Consider the following 22402-nt stretch of genomic DNA (forward strand, 5'->3'; position numbering starts at 1 on the left):
TGAAGATGAGCAGGAAGAGTTTGACCCAGGTTGCTTTCATTCCTGCAACATTTTAGTCTTTTTCTCCTTTCCTCTTTTTTATTTTTGCCAGGAAGCCAAAAAGAAGTATGACAAGGAGACAGAGAAGTATTGTGGCATCTTAGAAAAACACTTGAATTTGTCTTCCAAAAAGAAAGAATCTCAGCTGCAGGAGGTAAGAAACTTTACTAGTGTCTGAATAAAGTGATTAATCTTTCCATGGTGCTGTGGATATGTTCTGGTTACTGTCTGCTGGAGCTTCATTCTGATCCCTCATTCCACGCTTGCTGCCCGCATTGCCTTTGTCCCTTCCCGATGCAGCCACGCTGTACGGCTGTCGTGCCTGTCCATGGCAAGGAACATGCAGCTGGTCCAGATCACCCTAATCACTAGACTGTGCTTCTTCCTTTCAAACTGAGATCTGTTTTCCTGTTTCTCTCACCCTTGACCTTGATTCTGTACTCTCTTACCCTGCCTTTCGACCTCCTCCTTACATCACTGATTTGAAATGTTAGCATCTGAAACACTTTGGTCATCCTTCCTTAATGTGAAATGAAAAAAAAATTATTCCAACCAGTGCTTGACATTAGTCTTTTTTTTTTTTAAGCAGTATTTTATTGTCTCATGTATTTTGTGCTTAGGAACTTTGTTTCAAAAAAGTAAATTCTCTGGTCTGCCCCTGTTTTATTTGGATTTGCATGGGGTCTTTTTTAAGAGTAGTTCTCTTGGAAAGAAAAGTCAGATTTGTGGCCTTGGAGCTGTGACCATTTTTATTTAGTTCATGGAGATTTGCATGGCGAGGGGGTTTATGTTCTGGGGAGACAGGGCAGTTTGCTAGTGGAACTCCAAACTTGGCTACATGAATATCATCTTGTTTAGCTCTTAACAATTTGCTTGAACTGTCTCAGGTGTGTGCTGAAGCGAGGCTATGGCTTCCAAGCTAGCCCTCATTCTTCAGTTTCCTTTCTTATTGAGCAAATTCCTTGCCAGTACTTCTGTTCATATGAAGATGGTAGGGTCAAATGTTGAAAGATGAGGATTACTCAGGAGATGGTGGAGCCCAGGATTTGTTACACACCCTCAGTTAGGAAGTGTGCTCAGAACTCTTTCTTTGAAATGAGTGTTTGAATCAGTTGTTTGAGTGATGGATACAGACTTATTAACAGGAAGTGTTTATAGTGGGCTTTGCAGATCAGTTCTTGGCCAACCAAGCAGCAGCAATTGTATTTGGGGTGAGCTGTAGGAAGTAAGAAACTGCTGACCTTTCCTTGAAGATTTTTTGCTTGAGTTAGGGAGAAAGAAGCCAACGCAGGAGGAAGAGATTCTTGAAGTAGCAAAGCTGCTCGGGTAAATCTTGTCAAATGTGATTGAGAAGGTTAAGGAAATGCTGATTTTCACTGGATGATACAGAAAAGGCTATTCCCAGCTCTACACGGGTCTATGGGCACTAGGAGATACCCAAGGATATGTGAATTGTCCGTGATAAATACGTAATTCCATTTAGGATCTGTCCCGATCGGTTATCGTTCTTCTAACATCATTTGGCGTTTAGGGTTTGGAAACGATAGGGAAAGGCATTTTGGCTGGAGCTCACAATCACCAGATCTGGCTAACTCTGTAGTTCCTAAGCAGTTAGGTGACCATGCACCATGAGTGCAGTTATTCACAGCTGAGAGAATATGTGATTGTTCTAGCACCTACTGGTACTGGGAGGCCCACAGTACAGTTATCCTACCTGCATGACTTCACAAGAGTGAGGCTGCTTCTCCTCTCGGTCTGCTCTCTCCATGCCTGGCTCCTGGTGAATTGGTCTGGAATGAGTCCTACATTTTCTTTTAGGGCTGTGCCAATAGCATCTCCCCCGAGATAGCAATATGGGGACCAGAACACTGGACTGGCAGAGATACCTTCTTTACAAGGCTTGCTCTGCTATGTAGTTGACTGTGTGACCTGGGACAAGTACTTGGTCTCTCTGAGCTCTAGTTCCTTTGTAAAATACTCATAAAATACCTGTCCTGCCTACTTCATGTATGAGAAGGTAAATTACAGCCGCTACACAAATATAAAGTATTATCCCCATAACTGGCCTGTTCCTCTCCCTCCCCTGCTCCCAAATTGGATGGCATTCTTCCTGGCTGCCTTAGTCTGTTCAGGCTGCTATAACAGAATACCCTAGACTGGGTGGCTTATAAACAACAGAAATTTGTTTCTGACAGTTCTGGATATCGGGAAGCCCAGGATCAAGGCACTGGCATATTTGGTGTCTGGTGAGGCCTGCTTCCCAGTTCGTAGATGGCTGTCTTCTAGCTGTCTCCTCACATGGCAGAAAGGGTGAGGGAGCCCCCTTGGCCTCTTTTGTAAGGACTCTATCCTCATGACCTAATCACCTCCCAAGGGCCCCACCCAAATGCGATCACACTGGGGATTAGGTTTCATCATATGAACGTAGTGGTGAGGTGGGCAAACATTCTGTCTGCAGCACTGACTGTCAGTATTTATCTCAGTGGAAACTTTTTCATTATGCTTTTTTGTTACAATCCTTGTCTTTTTTTTTACCCATTCACACTTCCTAAATACTTTGAAGGCAAGGAGTGGGCTGCAGGTCTTTCTTGCAAGTCCTGGTCTGTTCTCAAGCATTGCTTTTTATACCTAAGCTGAATTAAATTGAATAAAAAATCTCATAATAATAACAATAATAATGATAATATTTTTACTAACAACAACAATAATAGCAGCCAGTGTTTACTGAATGCATATTTATGTACCATGGCGCCATGTTAAACACTTTATGTGGAATCTGCTCAAATCCTCATAACCCCCCTATGAAGTACAGGTGGATTCCATCTCTTTTACATAGGAGGAGACTGAGGCTCAAAGATGTTTAAATAGCCTGCCTATAGCTAGTCAGCAAGGATTTGAACCTTGGCTCCTGACTCTGGAGCCGTTTCCCTTAACCCAGTAAGCTCTTCTCTGGCCATCTTGTGGGGAAGGATGTTGCTGGGCTGCCTGCCAGCCATTGTTATTCAATGCGAGTGTCAAGCTAAGAGAATTGGAGAGCGGGAGGGACCTTGGTGATCCCCTGGTTAAACCTCTTAGAATTTCGTATGCAGGACCTGAGTTCCTTGCAGAGGTTACGTGATTTACTCAAGGTCTTCTAGCTATTTAGTGATGATTTTCCTTACATTTATTAAAAGATCAACTTTTAACAATATTATGAATCACCTACTACACATTTAACGGAAGCTACTTCCTTTGATGGTCCAGAATTATTCCCTGATTGCAGGCCTGAATGAATACTTGTAAATTCTAGCCCATCCTGGACCTCTGGTGGCTGAAATGACTGGGCAGCGATGTGGAGTGACACTGCCATCTAGTGGAAGACTTTTTAAAAGCCAGTGTTTTCTTCAGTGGCTCAGAAGCTGGCTTCAAAGATAATAAATCATTCCTTGGACAAATTATTTCTTGGACGCTTCTGTGAAAGTCCGTTCAGGAGTTGGGTGTGTTGTGGGGAGTGAAATGAATGATCGGAACCTACAGTCTAGGAGAATTTTTTTCTTTTCCAAGAAGCACAGAATGGTTGGTGGGTCTTGGACAAGCTGGTAGATTGACAGCTTCTTAAGTAACAGGGCAGGGGAACTGCCCGCCCAGGGGTTGGAATCTGGCTTCTGATTCCATCACAAGAGGAGCTAAGGATGTGGTAAATTCTATGGCCCATATGAGAGGGGCATTGGCAGGAGCAAGCTACCATTCCACTCGGGATTTCATCTTCCTTTTCCTTTGGAAATGCATTGTTATGCTTTTTTTCTCAGTGCTGGGCCACATAGAGATCAATTCATTTATTCCTCAAGCATCAGTTGAATGTTTGCTGTGGGCCAGGCCCTGTTCGGGATCTGGAATGGAAAAGTGAGGCAAGGCCTTTGCTGTTATCGACTTTATATTCTAGTAGGCAATACATGAAAAGAGAGAGAAATAAGTAAGAATTTCATGTAGTGATAAGGAAATAAATTGGGAGATATGATAGAGACTCCCTGGGGTAACATACCTAAAATAACGTCATTGTAGGCTTCTCTAAAGAGGTGACATTTGAATTGAGACCAGAAGGAAGAGAAAGAGCAAGCTGGGTAAAAAGCTAGGACAATGTTCTTTAAATTATGGGTGTGTCATAAGATCTGAGTTACTGGGCCATGACATAGAATAGGCTAGACTAGAGTGAAAAATATGAAAGTGTGTTGCACCTAATTATAAATGTTTGTTTATTGGGTCATAATGTAAAAGGTATTTCTTACTGTGCATTAAAGTTTAAAAAAATTGAATATTTATCTAGGGGAAGAGGTTTTCAGGCAGAAGGAACAGCAAGTGCAAAGATTGCATGGCAAGAAAGAGTTTGGAGTGTCGGAGGGTAGCTAGGAGCCCCAGCTGGAGCTCAGTGGGAGAGGGGTAAGGAAGGAGGGCTGGGCCGGTTCCTCAGGGTCTTCAGACCATGGGAGAGGCCAGGGGGAGGTGTTGAGGGAGCTGTGAGAACAGCTGATGGAGATTTTAGGAAAGGTATTCTGGCTGCTGGGTGGAGGCTGGATTGCGGGAGCAGAGAAAGAAAGCAGGGAGGCCAGTGAGGAGAGGGTTGGAACCGCCCAGAGAAGATGTGGCTGGCTTAGGGTAGGAGCAGGGATTACAGCCCATCTGCTCAGATGTCCCTGGTGATAACCCCCAGTGTGCACAGAACACTTCCTGGTTTTCAAATGTCCACATCCTTTAGCTCATTTTCTCTTTGAAACAGCTCTACTCAGAGCAAGGGCAGATCATAACATCTCCAGCCTTCAGGTGTGGGGAAGAGACCTGGAGAGGATAAGTGACTGGAGCGGGTCCCACCGGCTATAAAATGATAGAACTGCAACTCCCACCCAGATTGTTGCTCTCCTGGCTCTCTCACTGATGCTGGGCTCTGCTCTTCTTCTCAGAGGACTTTGCTCCTGGCTCCTCCAGCCCTGCCTAACTTGCAGCTTTTCCGAATGACTTTTATTTCTGTTGTGTCTCACTTGGCAAGCCCAAGCAGAGAGGATGTATCGGGGGTGTGGGGGAGGTCAGGGAAATAGATGCATCCCTAGTTGTAAGTGTGTTGGATTTGCATTGTGAGAAATGAAGGACTACAGGGACTTAACGGGCCTTAGCCGGCAGGAGCCCAGGTGGAAGGTGTGTCAGGCACTGGTCCACCGGCTACACTTGGCAGGGGGCGTGGTGCAAGCACTTTCTGAAACCCGGTCTCCAAATAAAGCTCTGTCAGTGCTCAGACATCAGCTCTCCTGCTTGGAGGCTTAGGTGATGCCCCCAGGCTTAGCCCTTCATTTTGGTTTTGTGCAGCTGTTACTTAGGGGACTGCCTTCTGCATATTAATATGGAAGTTGCCCCGCGAGGAAGTTGCTAGCAGGAGACTTGAATGGAGTCTTTTGGGTTGTTTCATGGTACCTTGTGCTTTTCCAGAGTTTGTCATTTTCTTTTTATTTACATGATTATTTAATTATCTCTTTTCCTCGTCATGCTGTGAACTCCATGAATGAATGAATGAATGGCCAGCTCCTTAAGATGTCAGGTTAGCAATACCATATTTGGTATAATGAAGTAGAAGGTCTGTCCCAGTTTTGTTCTGCAGGAATCTTGACAAAGGAACACTGAAAGAAATACTCCTTTGGGGGCTTTGTCTTTGTAAAGTATGTTATCGAATGACATACATCATTTCTAAAGAAAAGAGTGGAAAGGGTATGAGCTTTATAGTGATAGTTAAGGTACTTCCCAGCACATGCTCATTTTCTCCCCTGGGTTCTGGATCCCAGATCAGCGGCTTAATTGTAGCCAGGTGTGGACCTTTACAGCCCACACACCTGCACAGAGAGGGAGGTGAGGTTCCGAGGCAGCAATGTAATTACTCTGCTTGGGGTAAACTAATAGTTCATCCTCGTCCAAAGAAAGTATGTGCGACCGTGTGAAAATGTTCTTTTCTGAGGTCCCCTGCCCCCTATCAGCTTGTTTTGTTCATTTAGAAGGATGGGAGGAGGATGGCCCTGCATGTTTTCTTTTTCTCTTTAAAAATCTGTCTTGTATGGAACTTAGGTCGGCCCTAGGGTGTGGGGAGGTGGTAGAGTCTAGTGGTTTAGGAATGTGCAGGGGTCTTGGAGGCAGATCAGCCAGGACAGAAATCCCAGCTCTGCCTTGTACCAACTAGGTCAGGCTCCTTAACGTTAGCAGATTTCATTTACTTCCTGTAAATTACGGGTAAGGATATCTTCTTTTTAGGAATGTAATGAGGGTTAAATAACTGAAAGTATAAGGAGGATTGAATAAGATAATGATGTACAGCTTTTTTTTTTTTTTTTTTTTTTTTTTTTTGCGGTACGCAGGCCTCTCACTGCTGTGGCCTCTCCCATTTATGGGGCACAGGCTCCGGACGCGCAGGCCCAGCCAGCAAACATGGCCCACAGGCCCAGCCGCTCCGCGGCACGTGGGACCCTCCTGGACCGGGGCATGAACCCGCGTCCCCTGCATTGGCAGGCGGACTCTCAACCACTGCGCCACCAGGGAAGCCCTGATGTACAGCTTTATGGGCATGGTTCCTGGCACAAAATTAGCGCTTGGGTAACCATGATCATTGTTCTTATTTCTGCTTCATGCTACTGGATTTGTTTTTAAAAGCCATCTCCAGAGATTTTTTTGCCTGCTTGCTGAATCCTCTCCTCAGATAGTGACCTGATTTTTCTCTGAAATTCCATCTTGTTTGTAGGCAGACAGCCAAGTGGACCTGGTCCGGCAGCATTTCTATGAAGTATCCCTGGAGTATGTCTTCAAGGTGCAAGAAGTCCAAGAGAGAAAGATGTTTGAGTTCGTGGAGCCTGTAAGTAGATGCTCAAGGTTTCATTGTGTACCCAGACTTTCATCCCCCACCCCCTCATTCCAACTACCTAGATGACGAAATGCTCTAAGTTGTTAATGAAGAGATTGACCAGCCCTGACGCTGTGCCTTCTGCTAGTAACAGTGCTTGGTCAACTGGCTACCCTGGGTTCTTCCCAGTACAACCACAGACATGGGTGTAGAGCATTCAGCAATGGTTCCGTCCTCTAGCTACCTTGCGTTGTGCTGGTTGGTTTCCAAGTCAGAGTAGGGGAGGGGAGGAGTTTTCATCTTGCCAAACAATAGTGATGACACCTTAACTTTCCTCCTTCCTTCCCTGTTTCTTCTCTCCTTCAAGTAACGCAAGTGTAGCAGTAACCCAAGGAAACCATTCTCTTTTTGCCTCCTAAATTCAAAGCCCCTCCTTATCCCAGGCATGTATTAAAAGATGCGATATAAAGCAATTTCTCACTCTAAGTTTGTTATAACCAAGCAGCATGGAGATCGTTCTGAGTGAATTGTGATGGGATTTGGACTTGGACAGAATGTTCCATTGGGCATGAAGGGTTGCAGTGTGGGGACACGTCTGGCTGTAGCTTAGGCCACCCCAGTGTGGTTGTGGTTTTGTGCAGATGTGATATTGCTCTACCCCTCTGTGGCACTAGTGTTCAGAATCCATGGAAACACCAAATAAGCATGTGGGCCTCAATTTAAAACTCTTGCAGATCTTGAATTTTTCAGCTGAATGCAACCTCTGATCTAGACCCAAGCCTGGGGTCTCTATACAAATGAGATTACCTACCTAGATTTAAGAAAGTGATTTTCTTAAGCAAATAACAAAACTATAAGAAACTGAAAGAAAGTGACTGCTCTTTTTGGTCAAGAATGTTCTGTGCCCTGTGTCTAATTTATAAACTTTGGGGATGCTTTTTAGGCACGTAGACTTACTGGTAGTTTCAAGACTCCATTTGGCCTTGGAATTTGTTGCGTCCATCTTTTACTTTGCTGGAGCTATTTTGATCTTGGGAGTCTACTCCCAGCCATGTCATCTGGCAGATTCTTCAAAGCTATTAATTACCTCAGTCTTATCTGAATAATGGAAACTTTAGAGCCAGCTTCCTTTCCAGCAATGATCTCTGCCAAGATCTCAGGTCAAAATCCACATCTTTCTGCAGGGTCTGTGAGATGGGGAAAGCCATCTGTCAGAGAAAGCAAGCTTGTTGATTTCCCTGCTTGGGGTCCAGAGGTGTTAAAACTAGCCATTCAATCACAGGTTGACTAAAAGAAAGTCTCATCTCTCTTGTGGCTGGAGGAGGAATTCAAACGCTGTCATGAAGAATTAGCCTTTGGCCTTTTCACTTGCTTTTACTAGAATTTCTAGAGGAAAAAAACCCAGTGTGATTCTCATAATCTTTATGTATACTTTGGTCGATATTATTCTATAAATACCTGATTTTGATGAGTTGCATTTTAATTGACCCATCCTATTTTTGAGTTGTTTTTTTTCTGTGTCCATTTTGATGTCTCCATAGAGTGAATCAGATATCGTATCTGTTAGCTTTTGCTGGCTAACAGATAACCATAAAACCTCATACAACAATAGACGTTTATTTCTTACGCATCTGTGGGGTTCATCTAGTCTAGGCTGGGCTCAGCTGGTTGACTCTGCTCATCTAGGTGGGCTTTCCTCTCCTCCTCCCCCACCGTATCCTCCTCCTACCTTTCTTCCTCCTCTTTTTTTCTTTTTTAAAGAAATCTATAAAGATTTATCCTTCTGTTTCCTGGCATGCTACTGTAGTATATCAGTGTCTTAGGTTTTTTGAGAGGCAGTGTAGCATCATCGTCAAGGGCTCTAGAACCAGACTGCCTGCATTTAAATCCCAGCTCAGCCATTTTACAGCTACGCATTCTGGGGGAAGTTAGTTTTTGAGCCTTAGTTTTCCCCTCTGTGAAATGGGTATAATCATACCACTTATCTTATAAAGATGTTAGGAGGATTACCTGAGTTTATCCAGGTAAGATGCTTAGAATAGAGCTAACCTAAGTAACACCCAGTTATTATATAATTGCTTATTAGGACCCAGTTAGTGATTATTTTTTATTCTGAAGTAGAGGAATATATCAATTTTGGCCACCCAGGGTCTTCTCAAGTGAGCAAATGAGTCAAGTGCCAGTATTAACAGGGCCTACTTGGTTTAATATAGTCTTGGTAAATCTAAAAGCATTTATTTTCTGAATAGCGTAGAAAATGCTGATGACCCAGCTGCTCTGTCTGAGGAGCTCACAGTCTCCTTGGGGGAATCAGTGTCTATGGTAAAGAGCTAGCCAAGGTAGCAAGCAGTTCAGCGCCAGCATGCATAGGATGGCTGTACCAGAGGGATTTAAAAAGTAGAGAACCATTGTGGTTTGCAGATGTTTTTGAAGTCATAAAGTGAGGCACCTGGAGAGCTAATGAAAAAAGTCTCATGTTAGAATGAAGAGAAAGTGGTAGGGGCTTGTCCTGAGTTAAGTTAAATGAGTTGGCGGAGAGGTTGGATGTACATGTGTGACCTTCGCTTTTCTATAGAAGTTCTTGGTTCTGAGCACACCAGTCGATAGGCAGGTGAGTGGCTGGAGCTGTGGGTAGGGAGAAGAGAGCCACACAATGAAAAAGCTACGGACCGGATCACTGGTTCTTAAAGTCATAGAAATACAAATTCTCAGGCTCTACCCCACACCTGAAATTTGTGGGTAGGGCCCAGTCATCTATTTTTTTGTAAGCCTTCCAGGCGATTCTGCTGCACGTTAAAGTTTAAGCCGCTGGCCTAGATTGTACAAAAGAACGTGAAATAACAGTCGATGATATCAGCTGAAACTCTGTCATGTTCTGTGTGAGTAATAAGTGCTTTACCACATTATGTCATTCAATCCTTATATCATCTCTGAGGGTACGTACTGTTTTTGTTTTCAGATGAAGAAATGGAAGCACATTTATTTACTTCTGCAAGGTCACACCTAGTAAATAGCAGAGCTGCAGTGGTCTGACTCTTAATCTCTATGAAACAGCATTTGACTACTTAAGGGTGGAAAGGAAACAAGCAAAAAAATCGATTGAACTAAATTGTTGGGGTGGCTGGTGTGGATATTCATGTGTTGAGTTGGTTGCAGTCAAGGGAATCTTCCAGCCATTCAAGGAACCTCCGTGTACATCAACTATGTTCATTTGTTTCTTAGAAAGTAACTTCAAGTGCCGGAAGTTACTGACCTTCAGGAAAAGAAAATTTTAGTATGCTAAGGAAGAAAAATCAGACTCTGGGATCTAAACCGTATATTTTTGTGTGCCCTGGAAACCTTAATTTTTTGTTGAGGTACTAAATGTTCTGGAGATTGGGATCGCAGATAATGACACGACTGGCTTCATGAAGGTGAAGCCACATTCCGTCTGTCGCCTGAGTTTTCCTAATTGAAGGTTACCTACTGCTGCAGAGAGCTCACTCTCTACATTCGTCACGCTCCACAGCCTCTGAATTTTGCCTCCAGAGTATTTTTTGGTGCTGTGCCTTCCTGTCCTTTCTCACGGCTTCTGCCCCATTGCAGGGTGTCATTCTTTCGCTTTGGTCAGTGGCATCCTGTCCTGACCCTGTCAGCACAGTGCCTTTTCTGACACATCGGTCTGATTCGGTCCTTCTTGCTGAGCAGCCCCTGCCAGCACGCCTGTGCTAATTAAGCCCATTACATAGATGATCTCAATCTCTACCATAATCCACTGCAGTAACAGGTTAAAGACAAGTTAAAGGGAGTTACCTGGCTTACCCAGCCCAGCTTTTCATCCCTTTACTGGCTGCCCTTCTCTTCGTCAGTGTGAATGAATGGTTCTTGGTAGCTGTATTCTTCTGCTAGGGATGCTGTCGCAAAGTACCACAACCTGGGTGCCTCAGAACAACAGAAATGTATTGTCTCATAGTTCTAGAGGCTAAAGGTCTGAGATCAAGGTCAGCACGGCCCTGCTGCCCCTGAAACCTGTAAGGAAAAATCCTTCCTTTCCTCTTCCTAGATTCTGGTGGTTTCCCGGCAGTATCTGTCATTCCTTGTTTTATAGATGCATCACTTCAGTTCCTCATCTTCACAGGACTATCTTCTCTCTGTGTTTGTTACTGTGTCCAAATTTCCCCCCTTTCTAAGGACACCAGTCATTTTTGACTAGGGCCTAATGGATTCATTTTAACTTGATTATCTCTGTACAGACCCTATTTCCACATAAAATCACATTGTGAAATAGCGGGGTTTAGGACTTCATATCTTTTGGGTTTTGGGGAAAAAATTCAACCCAAAACAGTAGCTCTATTCTATAAATGGAAAAAACTTAAATTTATCACGTAGTCCAGAACGATGTAACCATCACTAATAACGCAGTTACATTTTTGTTTATTATTTTTTTAAAAATCTGTGTTATCAGCTAGGAAATAGGAATAAATTTTCTTACAGTTATTCTCAGAGGAAAACAAGGAAGGGGAAGAAGGCAAAGGAGGGTTGGGAAGGTCTTCCTCTGGCCCTTCCTTTGTCATGCTGTGATTGCGTGTCTGGCTGTCCAGGGAGGAGCCTGGGTGGACGTGCTGGCTTCTCTTACCTGATAACCAGGTGAGGCTACAGCAGGCGCTTCCTCTGTGTGTGTGAGTAGAACCATTTCTTTGAGGCAGACACATCCTTGCATCTCGGGGGTCCTTCTGTGGGCCGTGCCCAGCTCCCTGAGCAGTGGACTTTCATTTCCCTTGGGGTCATAGGTTCAAAGATTCATACAGTGTGTGGGAGGTAGGGGAGGGGACGAAAGATGCGGTGAGGGGAGAAGGAAGGAAGTGGCCCAAAGATAACAATACCTAAGGCATCATTTCCTGTAGAAAAAATGGACAATCAGCCATGATACCAGAGGAAGTGAAAACCAAAATAAACATTGGCAGCTCTCTGCCTTTGGAGTGCTTGTGTGTATACCCAGGTGGCATCTTAGCAAGCTGTTTGAGATAGTTAATTACCCTGAGTAAGAGAGGCCCTGTTGACTGTAAGTGAAGCATAAATCAGCGTTAGTAGAAGGGATGACTCGAGAATCAGCTACTTATCTTCTGCATTATTCTCCACTAGAGGGTGACTCAGTGCCCTGGAGAAGTGATGGGGCACAGCCTTCAAGGACAACAGGGAGGGAAGAGATAAGAAAGGACTGTTGTCCTTGTGAATACTGGCACTAGGTTTGGCATAAGAGCTTCTTCTCCATTACTGGAGCCATTTAGAAGGAAAAGTGTGGGCCACGTTCTCAGAAATGTATTTTACATAGAGGACTTGGCAAAGACTTTGGTCATCTTTGAAGAAAAGAGTTCATTATTAGTCTTTGGTGACTCTCTGTGGCTTACCACCCATTCCTTAATTTAGGTGAAGGGTGTATATATGGTGCCTCTAGATGTTTTTATAGCCAGAGGACCCAGCAATGCCTGTTCCCTCTCCTCCTGTAAGGATCTAAGGGAACAGACGCTCCAGGGACAATGGCAGCAGGAAGTCAAGGGATCACATTGTTATAAGCTGGGGTTTTGCCTGACTTTCCAGTGCAGGGCTCTTTGATAAAGTGGGCTGGGCATGTGGCTTTGTCTGAAGACAGGTCAGTATATACCTCGGTGCTTACTGTTCCTGCCACAAGCAAAGTGTAAGAGTTTCCTTTACTCTCATTATTAGGGCTGCTTCTCAAAAAAGAGTAGGTGAAACAAAGTGAGAGTGTGTTTAATAAGTAAAGGTATGTTCATTTAAGGACTAGAAGATTAAACACAACAATATAAAGTGGTGCAGCTGTGTCTTGGTGTAACACGTATTTGAGGCAGGTCAGAGGGGACAACTCAGACGGCGTGTGTTGGCATTGAGAAGTTCAAGTTAGAATGGGGCTGGTCTCCAAATGTAGTAGAACTGGGCTTGTGATGGAGGTGAGGTTCTGGTTCTTCTGAACCTTGTTCAGGCTTTAACTATAATCCTGTCTTCAGGTTGAGATTTGGGACTGAGACAGGATATGTAGAGCTTGGGAAGGGGCCAGGGAAGCATAACAACAGTGAGGTTTACATATGGGCACTGGGAGGAGAGACGGCAGGAACGTTTATTTAGCTTGGAGAAGTGAAGGCTGGCAGGGGCTCAGGGTGGGGACATTAATGGTTTTTAAGTATATGAAGGCATGTTGTGAGAATTGTAGTGAACAGATGTTTTCACTCTTCACTGAAGACAAGACTAAACAAGGAATGGGCTTACCTTTTAGGCTGTGACACTTTAAGTGAGAATTTAGGGAAACCACCTAAATGAAAATGTGGAAACATGAGATTATTTTAATAAAGGAGTCCAGAGTGTTTACTTCTGGAGAGCTTCTGGAAAGTACAGAAACATGCTTGAGCTGAAATCTGATCTGGGTGATTTTCTTTGATTTGACTTTGCCTGTTAGACTGCAGACTCAGGACACACCAGCTTCCTTTTCTCCCTTCCTTGTTGGTTATCAACATAGCCACACCCTTCTGCATGATAACCTGATATTATGAATATACTAGAAGGAGACTGAGTGGGAGCCCTGGTCTTCCGCTTCTGAAGAAGTGATTTTCTTAGGAGGTGATGAGGCTTCACAGGGGAAGAGCTTGGATGTTGGTGCCAGGAGGCCTGGTTTCAAATCCTGGCTGCCACTTACTGTGTGTTTTGGGGCAAGTTAGTTAACCTCTTTGAATCTGCTTCCTTACTGATAAGTTGGAGATGATAGCAGTATTCATTTCATAGGTTGTTGTGAATATTCAGTGAGACACAGGGCATATGAAGTTACAGTGCCTGGCATGTAAGAAGTGCTCAGTAAACGATGGCCATTATTATTACCTTATTCTAGACTTTCAAACCGGGGCTGGGAACTCAGATACAGCTCCATAACACCTTTTGAACCTGCCTATGTGAAGTTTGCCCTTCTGCCTTCATTACAGCTACTGGCATTCCTACAAGGACTCTTCACTTTCTATCACCATGGTTATGAACTGGCCAAGGACTTCAACGACTTCAAGACGCAGTTGACTATCAGCATACAGAACGTGAGTGGGCGAGGGGACAGGCTTCCTTTCCCTTGCTGTGGGTCTGGTTGCGTACAGATCACTTAAATGGACTGAGATGCAGGTGGGGAGGATGGGCCTTGCTTGGGTTCAAAGGGCAGTGGGGGTCAGGCATTTCTAGGATGCTTGATGGTCCCAGGTTAGAGCATCATCCTCTCCTCCATTATTGCAAAGCACTATTTATGTTCTCGGAAAGGCTGCTGCTGATTATGTTTTAAATCTGTAGCGCCAGAATCAGGATTTCCTTTGGCAGTGGAAGTCCCAGCCCCACGCCGCCTGGCCCCATAAAACCATAGAGTGTGTGTGTTCAGGGGATGGGGATGGGGTACACGTGCTGGCCTTGGGCTCAAAGGATGTGCTGTTGTTCAACTCTCAGTGAGGCTGCCAGGAGATCCAAGTAGGTGCGCCTTACTCCCAATCTCCTTTCCCAAATTGTAAGCAGCAGGACCTTTGCGTGCGCGGAATCCTGCTGAGGACTCTGGTTAGCGGTCACTGGGGCTCAAACCCCCTTCTTCCCTGTGTGATGGGGCCACTTTAATCTGCATGTTGTCTTTGTCTCTGGATGATCCTGTGTCCAAATAAACCCAAGTATGCCTGTGCGGGTTGGACTGCATGCTTTAAGAAGCCTGAGCTTGCCCCCTCATGGTTCTCTGCAGTGCCTCAGAGAACAGGAATTTGCAGGGTCTTGGATGAGCTGTCACAAAGCATGGCTTCCCTTGGGCCGGGTTCCTCAGAAGGCAGACTCTGAAGTGGAGATTTATACAGAGCAGGTCCCCAGGAGGCAGTGTTGGCAGAAGCATCTGTGACAGAGTGAGGGCAGCAGGCCCTGCTGGAGGAGAAGCTGAGTGGTGAGGACTCAGCTGATGCCCTGGGCCCCCTGGAGCTGGGATGGCCCCTTGACCCTCCCCCTTTGACCCCTGGCTTCGCCTAGTTGCTGGGTGCAGGGTGCCCTGGGGGAGGGGTAACCTTAAGTGAAGCAGCTCCATTTGAGGAGGGAGCCATCAGCAAACAGCTGGAGAAAGAGCATCTTTGTCCTGGAGGGAGGTGGAGGGCGTACCCTGCTGTGGACCATCTGAGTCAGAGTGGCCTGGGATGCTTGTTAAAAATGCGCATGTCTGGGTTGAGAGGCGCTAAACTTATCTTTCAGGGTGAGAACTGGTCATTTGCATTTCCTGCCGGTTCCCCAGGTGATTTTGATGGTCCCTAGAGTTTGAGAGTCATTCTGACATAGGGCTTTAAGGCCAAAGTATATTTCTTAAAAGGGAACATTTTTGCCTGATTCCTAGATGGCTGAATGTTCCTTACCTGGTTTTAGATCTAAGAATTCTGTAGGTTGATATTCTGAAGTGCTAGAGATGGGAACAGGGTTTCATTTCTTTGATTTGAATAAAATTCCTTTCATCCTAGACAAGAAATCGCTTTGAAGGCACCAGGTCAGAAGTGGAATCCCTGATGAAGAAGATGAAAGAGAATCCCCTCGAGCACAAGACCATCAGTCCCTACACCATGGAAGGGTACCTCTACGTCCAGGAGAAACGTGAGTGCTGGGTCGGCCAGCAGTGTGGGTGTACTCTTGCCTCTTTCCCAGGAGCTGGGGGGTGTATCCAGTAGTGCCTGGCCTGGAGTACGTATTTCGATGAAGGAGAGTGATTTTATAGTTAGGTTTCCTAGGGCAGAGCTGCTGTCCACCAGGTCTTGTCTACTTCCCAGTGATGTGTTATGTTTCCTTTGTAACTGGGAATTTCCTTGCAACCTGGAATTCATTGAGGCTCTGCGGTGCCACTTCTCTCCCTGGTGTCACTCTACTCTTGAGGTTCCTGTACCTTCAGTATAGCTTTATATACCATACCCTTGGTGTAGAGGCCTTGGAAGGGTCTGGCTGGCTGGACCTTATTGTCATATCCTTCGGTAGACTTAATAGTTGGTGATTTTGTTTTCATTTGAGACTTGTTTCAGCAAGGCCCAAACAATCATGACTTAGGCCCTTTCTCTCTTCTCCTCAACCCCTGTCATTCCAACACTTAAATTTTATGAAAAGTAGAAACAAAAGCTCACTTCAAGAGCCAGGAAGAAGAGCCATTGACTTGCCCATATGACATCAAGGAAAGAAACGCCAGGTGCTGCTAACCCAGAGTTTACAACGATGACTCAGATTCGTGCACTGGGCTGTTGCACTCCCAGACTTAATTCATGCGTGCGGTGCTAGAGATTAAAGAAAGTGCATTGTTTTTCTTTAATGGGTAGCTCTTGTTGTAGTCTCGCACCTGTGCTTTCTGGCTGGGCACTGTTGATTTAGGATTAGTTAAATATCTTCACTCCTATCTGCTTCCTAATGGAACAAAACACTCAGTTTCAGTGATTATTCTATTCAGTGATTACTCAAAAATTTCCTTGGACTTAAAATTGTTCCCTGGTGACAAAGGTGTAGTAATGGGGTTGGAGGTTGGGTCATCAGTTGTGATGAGAGTTTTATTTCCCTTATTCTTGCAGGTATGAGCTTGTTAAGGCTTGTAAAAAACAGAAGCTACTTTAGTTGTGTGTTATACCTGAATATATGGTCATATCTTCTTTGCCCAATGAGAAGACCATCCCCAAAAGTTTTAAGTCAACTTGAAAATAAAAAATTTTAAGACTATAAAAATACAGTTCAGTGTCCACTTATAATACTTAATTTATTAACATTGGTCACTTACGTGTAAAGTCAGTATAAGCACTCACATGACATTGTACAGTTTTATTCAAACACTTCATGTGTTTTTTCAACATTAATGTCTTGATTATCATTAGAACCATATTTTGATTCTCCAACACAGTGGTCCGGAGCATATCATTAGAATACAGCTTTTTTTTTTTTTAATTTGGAAGTTTTTGTAACATTATTTTGAAGTAGTTTCAAACTTACAGAAAGTTGCAAGAATAGTATAAAGAACGACCATATGACCTTTACCCAGATTCACGAATTTTTACCATTTTTCCAGTTAGATCATTCTTTCTCTCTCTGTATGGGTGTGTGTGCATATCACAGTCACACACACACACACATTATAATTTTTTCTGAACCATTTGAGAACAGGTTGCATATACCATGCTTCTTGGCTTCAGTGTGTATTTTCTCAAAACATTCATTTATGTAACCACAGTTACATGTCCAGGAAATTTAACATTGATAAGATATTTCATCTAAACAATATTTCATATTCCCATTTTGTCAGTTGTCCCAGTGAGGCCCTTATAGAGCATTTTGTTTTCCTCCAGTACAGGAGCTTATACAGCATTTAGTTGTCATATGACGACTTTAGTCTCCTTTACCCTAGAACAATTCCTCTGATGACATTGACGTTTTTGAGGAATATCGGCCAGTTCTTGTATAGAATTTGTTCATTGTGGGTGTGTCTGATGTTTCCTCATGATTAGATTCAGGTCATGCGTCCCTGGTCAAATCCTACATGAGTAATGCTGTGTTTTTCCCGGGTGCCACATCCGGAGCAAAGGATGTTCCTCTGCCCTCCATGGTCTTGTTGATTTTGATCACCCAGTCAAGGTACTTTCTGTTTTCCCCACTGTGCTGTCACTATGTTTCCCTTGTAACTGATAAGCGGTCTGTGGGGCGGACACCTTAAGACCGTGCCCTTCCCTCATCAGACTTTGCCTCCCATGGAGTTAGCATCCATTGACAATCCTGGCCTGGACTGACCTTTACTGTGATGGTCGCAAAATGGTGATTTTGCAGCTCTGCCACTGCCTCCACATTTACTAGTTGCCTTTCAGTGTGCTGTAAGGAAGTGTCCTCCCCCTTTCTACCTCCCTCCTTCTCTCCTTTCCTTCCTCCCTCCCTCCCTCCCTTCCTTCCTTTCTTTCTTTCTTTCTTTCTGTCTCTCTTTCTCTCTCTCTCTCTTTCTTTCTTTCATCTGTCTATCCATCCATCTTTCTACTGTCAGTATGGACTTTTGAGTTCCCATTTTGTTCATTAGGCTAAATCCATTACTGTCTTTGTTTATTATGATGCTCAAAGTGTCCAAGATACAGCACTTTTGAAATCTTTGTGTTGTGCTGTCACTGGAATTTATTCTCTAAGCCACAGAAACACAGTTGAATGGTTGGTGTTTTCATTTGTCCTTGATGCTCCAGGGTAGACACTCTGTTGCTTTTTAAGTATACTAAATGACATCCAACACTTGCAATGGGCATTCACACCCTGAAAAATAATTATTAAGTGTCTGCTAAATCTGTTTTCATGTTATCATTATTGTTTTTTAATCATATCTGCTATGTGATCTCTATAAGCATCCAGAACTCGTATTGATTGAGATCCTTGCAGGCTAATAATGCCAATCATGCCTTCTTTCTCTAAAAATACTTTGTTGTTTGAAATAAGGTAATTGGCCAGGCATCTGATAAAATCAGATACTGTCAGAATTTGTCTGTAGGGCATCTGCCTCTTTCCTGAGGGATAATTTTGAGGGACAAACTCCTTAGATTACATTTGAGCATTTACAGTTACTTCTGTTCCACATGTCTGGTGTCTCTGGGTTTTCCTTGTCTGCTTTTCAGATCTTCTTGAGTTCTGCTAAAGTAAAAATTAGGGGTTTGGAAGTAGGTCAGAACCCCTGTACGTGTGTGCACATGGTCGCAGAACAGCTGTGTGGGAAGCATGAAGCCATCACACCAGATGGGAACAGTGACAAGCACTTTGAGGAGCTTTTCTGTGTTCCTTCTCAGTCATCTTACTCCTGTCAGGGGAAAGGAAACTTCAGATGGAGATTGATAATATGGGAAAGTGAATTAATTTCCCCAGGGAACCTCTACTTCCCTCGTATTTTAAGACCCATCTGATGCAGCATTTAGTGGCAAACAGTCTTCCTTGGTCCTTGGGGAAAGCCCTGGGTCTGTTCCATTTCCAGCTTGTGGAATCAGATTTCTGCCTGTTCACATCTAGCTGGTGTGGAGAGTATATCGCCCCTAGAAACAGTTTAAGGATAGGTGAGCATTGTGAGTTACTGGTTGTGTGCTTTTCCAGCATGCAGTGGACGTGTAGAGATGTTTTATGGGGAATATTGCCTTGCAGGTCATTTTGGAACTTCCTGGGTGAAGCACTACTGTACATATCAACGGGATTCCAAACAAATCACCATGGTACCATTTGACCAAAAGTCAGGAGGAAAGGGGGTGAGTTCACTTTTAAATTTCATGCTTGATTTGCTTGGTTAACATATGATGAGTATAATGCATGTTTGAAGTTAACACCTCCAATTTTCACTGTAATTTTCTTAATTTTTATACAGTAGTTCCAGGAGGCATGGCACCTGAAAAAGTAAATAAAACAAGATGATTATTTTGAGCACTAAGTTACATTGGCAGCCGCAATTAAGAAAGCTTTTTGTATTTCACATATATACAGTGTTAAGTGTGTATAATGTGTTTAGATGCTGGAAATTCTTGGATGACCTCATCCTGTGAAACTGATTCTTGTCACTCTCACCCGATATCCAGAGGGCTGCCAGTTGGTTGTTTAGATGTCCCAATTATCTGTTGCTGTGTAACAGGTCACCCAAAAATGTAGCGACTTTGAAGACAACACCAGTCATTTTAGCATTTCCTACACTTTCTGTGGGTGAGATCTTTGCGGAGCATTTGGATAGATGGTTTGAGCTAAGGGTTTCTTATGCTCTTTCAATCAGATAGTGACTGGAGCTGGATCATGAGGGTCTGAAGCAGCTCTGGGCTGGTCAGATATAGCTCTCTTCCTTTCTCCTGACCTCCTCTCCCATTCTCTTCCTTCTTTTCCTCTTGCTCTGTATAGTCTCAGGGCCTGTCCTCTGGCCTCTCTACGTGGGCTATTTTGGGTTTCCTCACAGCATGGCAGCCTCAGGGTAGCTAAAGGACTCAAGAGTGAATATTCCAGCAACAAAAGGAGACCCTGCAAAACCTTTTAATGACCAAGGCTTAGAAGTCATATTGCCTGAGGTTGGCCCCATGTGTTGGTTGAAACAGTCATAAAAGCCCACCCAATTTCAGTGTGAGAGGACATAGGCCCTGCCTCTTGATGAACGGAGTATCAAAGTCACATTGCATTGAAGAGCATGTGGGATGGAAGGTATTCTTGTGGCCGTCCTTGGAGGAGATAGTCAGGCTGCATCTGCGGGGTCCCCACTGCTGGGAGCTCCTTGCTGTGCCCCAGTGGTTCTCCTTTCCTCTGGGAGTACTCTGTCTGCATTTTCTTTTTAGGTGATCTGTCTTTTCTCTCTGGCTCCTCATAATATCTTCTTTTTTTTGTTCTTTTGGTATTCTACATTTCATTATGACAGTCCTTTCTCTGATTTTTTTTTCTTTTTCACCCAATCTGTTGTGCTTAGGCATTTTGGCCTTTCTGGATTTGAGGATTGGTGTCTTTCAGTAACTTTGGAAAATTCTCACCAACTATCATATTGAATATTGCCCCCCTCCCCATTCTTTCTATTATTCAGTATCTCCTTCTGGAGATATTTAAATATTTTTTAACAAAAATATTTATATGTTTCATTTCTTTGAATCTCTGGACTCCGCTCTGGATAATTTCTTTTGTTCTGTCTTTAGTTTAAATAATTTTCCGGCTGTGTCTAATCTGTTGATAAAGTAGTCCTCTGTAAGTATTCCAACCCTGGCCCTCTTCTCTGTGGCAAATTTTTGTGCATCCTGTTGGGTTTGCATATGTGCGGGCATTACAGTGTAGAGGCTAAGAGCACTGGCCCTGAGGTTGGACTGCCTGGGTCAGTGATGTCACGCTGTTGTCATTACTGTTAGCTACTCCCCTGTGCTGTCCCCTTGCTCTCTGCCATTTCCAGTTTTTCTTCCTGGCTTTCTTTCTCTTAGACCACAATGCAGGAGTTGATCAGCATCTCTGTACTTCCCTGTATCAAGGCAAAAAAAGCCAAGGCTCTTTTTTTTTTTTTTTTTTTTTTTTTTTTTTTTTTTGCAGTACGCGGGCCTCTCACTGTTGTGGCCTCTCCCGTTGCGGAGCACAGGCTCCGGATGCGCAGGCTCAGCGGCCATGGCTCACGGGCCCAGCCGCTTCGTGGCACGTGGGATCTTCCGGACCGGGGCACGAACCCGTGTCCCCTGCATCGGCAGGCGAACTCTCAACCACTGTGCCACCAGGGAAGCCCTAGCCAAGGCTCTTTTAATGTGTCTTGTTAGCGGTAGAGTTGACTTATAAATAATCTCAGGAAAGCAGATATGTGAAAATATCAAAACATATAGAAATTACAGAGTTAGAAGGAGTATTAAAAATCTCTGTTAATAGGAGTTCCTTATTATTCAAGAAATGGAAATAGAGTTAGGTCTGCCTTTCTTGGGTCAAGTCATAGTCCTTTTCTAACTCCTAGTCCTTCTAGAAATCAGATTCACTGAGTCATTCTCTCACACAGTCTTTATTTTGGGACCATTTATCTTGTGCTTTCCTAAAGCTGGAGTGAAGAACTCTCTTGTATTTTCTCTACTCCTTTCTTACCACGCTTGAAAGTGAAGGGCAGAGACGAATTATGGTGTGTGTTTGGGACTCCTTAGACTTTAATGGGATAATAGGAAACACCTCACTGAGTTGTTAAGAGGTTTATATACATTAGTGTATATAAACTTCTTGGAACTGAGCCTGACACATAATAGAGGCTGCCATATTAGGAGCTTGATATTATATGAAATAATTTTTCTAGTAATAATTAATTATATTTAGATTTTGTTTTATATTTTTCTAAAACATTGTACTTTATCATCCTGTTTTATCCATTTTTCCTACTTTACAAAAGAGGAAATTGGGGGTTGGAGAGAGAGAATGATTTCTAAGGATGTATGTTGAAAGAGTTACTTTGAACCAGTGCTCAAACCCTGATTCTGGAGCCTACATCTCCTGATTCTGAGGTTCATCATCATAATAAAAGAGAATAATACTGTATATGTGTAAAATAATAGTTTTCCATGACGCCGCTCTGTTTCCTCATCCTCAGGGTGAGGAAATGTGAAGACTGGCTGTCCAGCGGTGATGTCTTCTCAGTTTATACAGGAGAATCATGTGACGTCATTGTATGTGTGCTTGTACAAAGCTCTCCTAGGAGCTGGCGGCAGACTTAACGTAGAATATAGGGTGTTTTCTTTTCCTAACACGCTCTTTGTCTACCCTGTCTCTCCTTCCCTGTCCCTTTCATTTGGATCATTTTCCTTTGAAAGTACCTGCTTTTCTCTTAGCTTCAGTCCAGGAGATGTGAGCGGATTTTCTGCATCCTCTTGGAGACAAGGCCTGTGTGTGGTGAAAGACAGTTCCCCGCGTTCTATCCTGTGAGATGAGGGTGCTCTCTTTGGGAGCCCTGGAGCAGCCCAGAGCTGACCCCGTCCCTTTCCTGGCTTGAAACCCTTCATATGTTCCCACTGCTCACAGTATACAGACCACAGTCTGCAT

General features: G+C 43.8%; 1 protein-coding gene across 5 annotated transcripts in view; it reads left to right on the forward strand.

Annotated features, from left to right (window-relative positions):
• Positions 1–22402, forward strand: part of ARHGAP26 (Rho GTPase activating protein 26) — a 485730-nt gene that overhangs the window by 126109 nt on the left and 337219 nt on the right. For all 5 annotated transcript variants that reach the window (XM_029215618.1, XM_029215622.1, XM_029215620.1 and 2 more), the window contains exons 5-9: positions 92–193; positions 6788–6898; positions 13852–13956; positions 15382–15511; positions 19040–19140. In XM_029215618.1, the coding sequence (XP_029071451.1) occupies positions 92–193; positions 6788–6898; positions 13852–13956; positions 15382–15511; positions 19040–19140 (549 nt within the window). The remainder of the gene's footprint in view (positions 1–91; positions 194–6787; positions 6899–13851; positions 13957–15381; positions 15512–19039; positions 19141–22402) is intronic.

Source organism: Monodon monoceros, unplaced genomic scaffold, assembly GCF_005190385.1.
Source record: "Monodon monoceros isolate NGI ecotype Baffin Bay Population unplaced genomic scaffold, NGI_Narwhal_1 Super_Scaffold_12, whole genome shotgun sequence".
Taxonomy (NCBI): Eukaryota; Metazoa; Chordata; class Mammalia; order Artiodactyla; family Monodontidae; genus Monodon; species Monodon monoceros.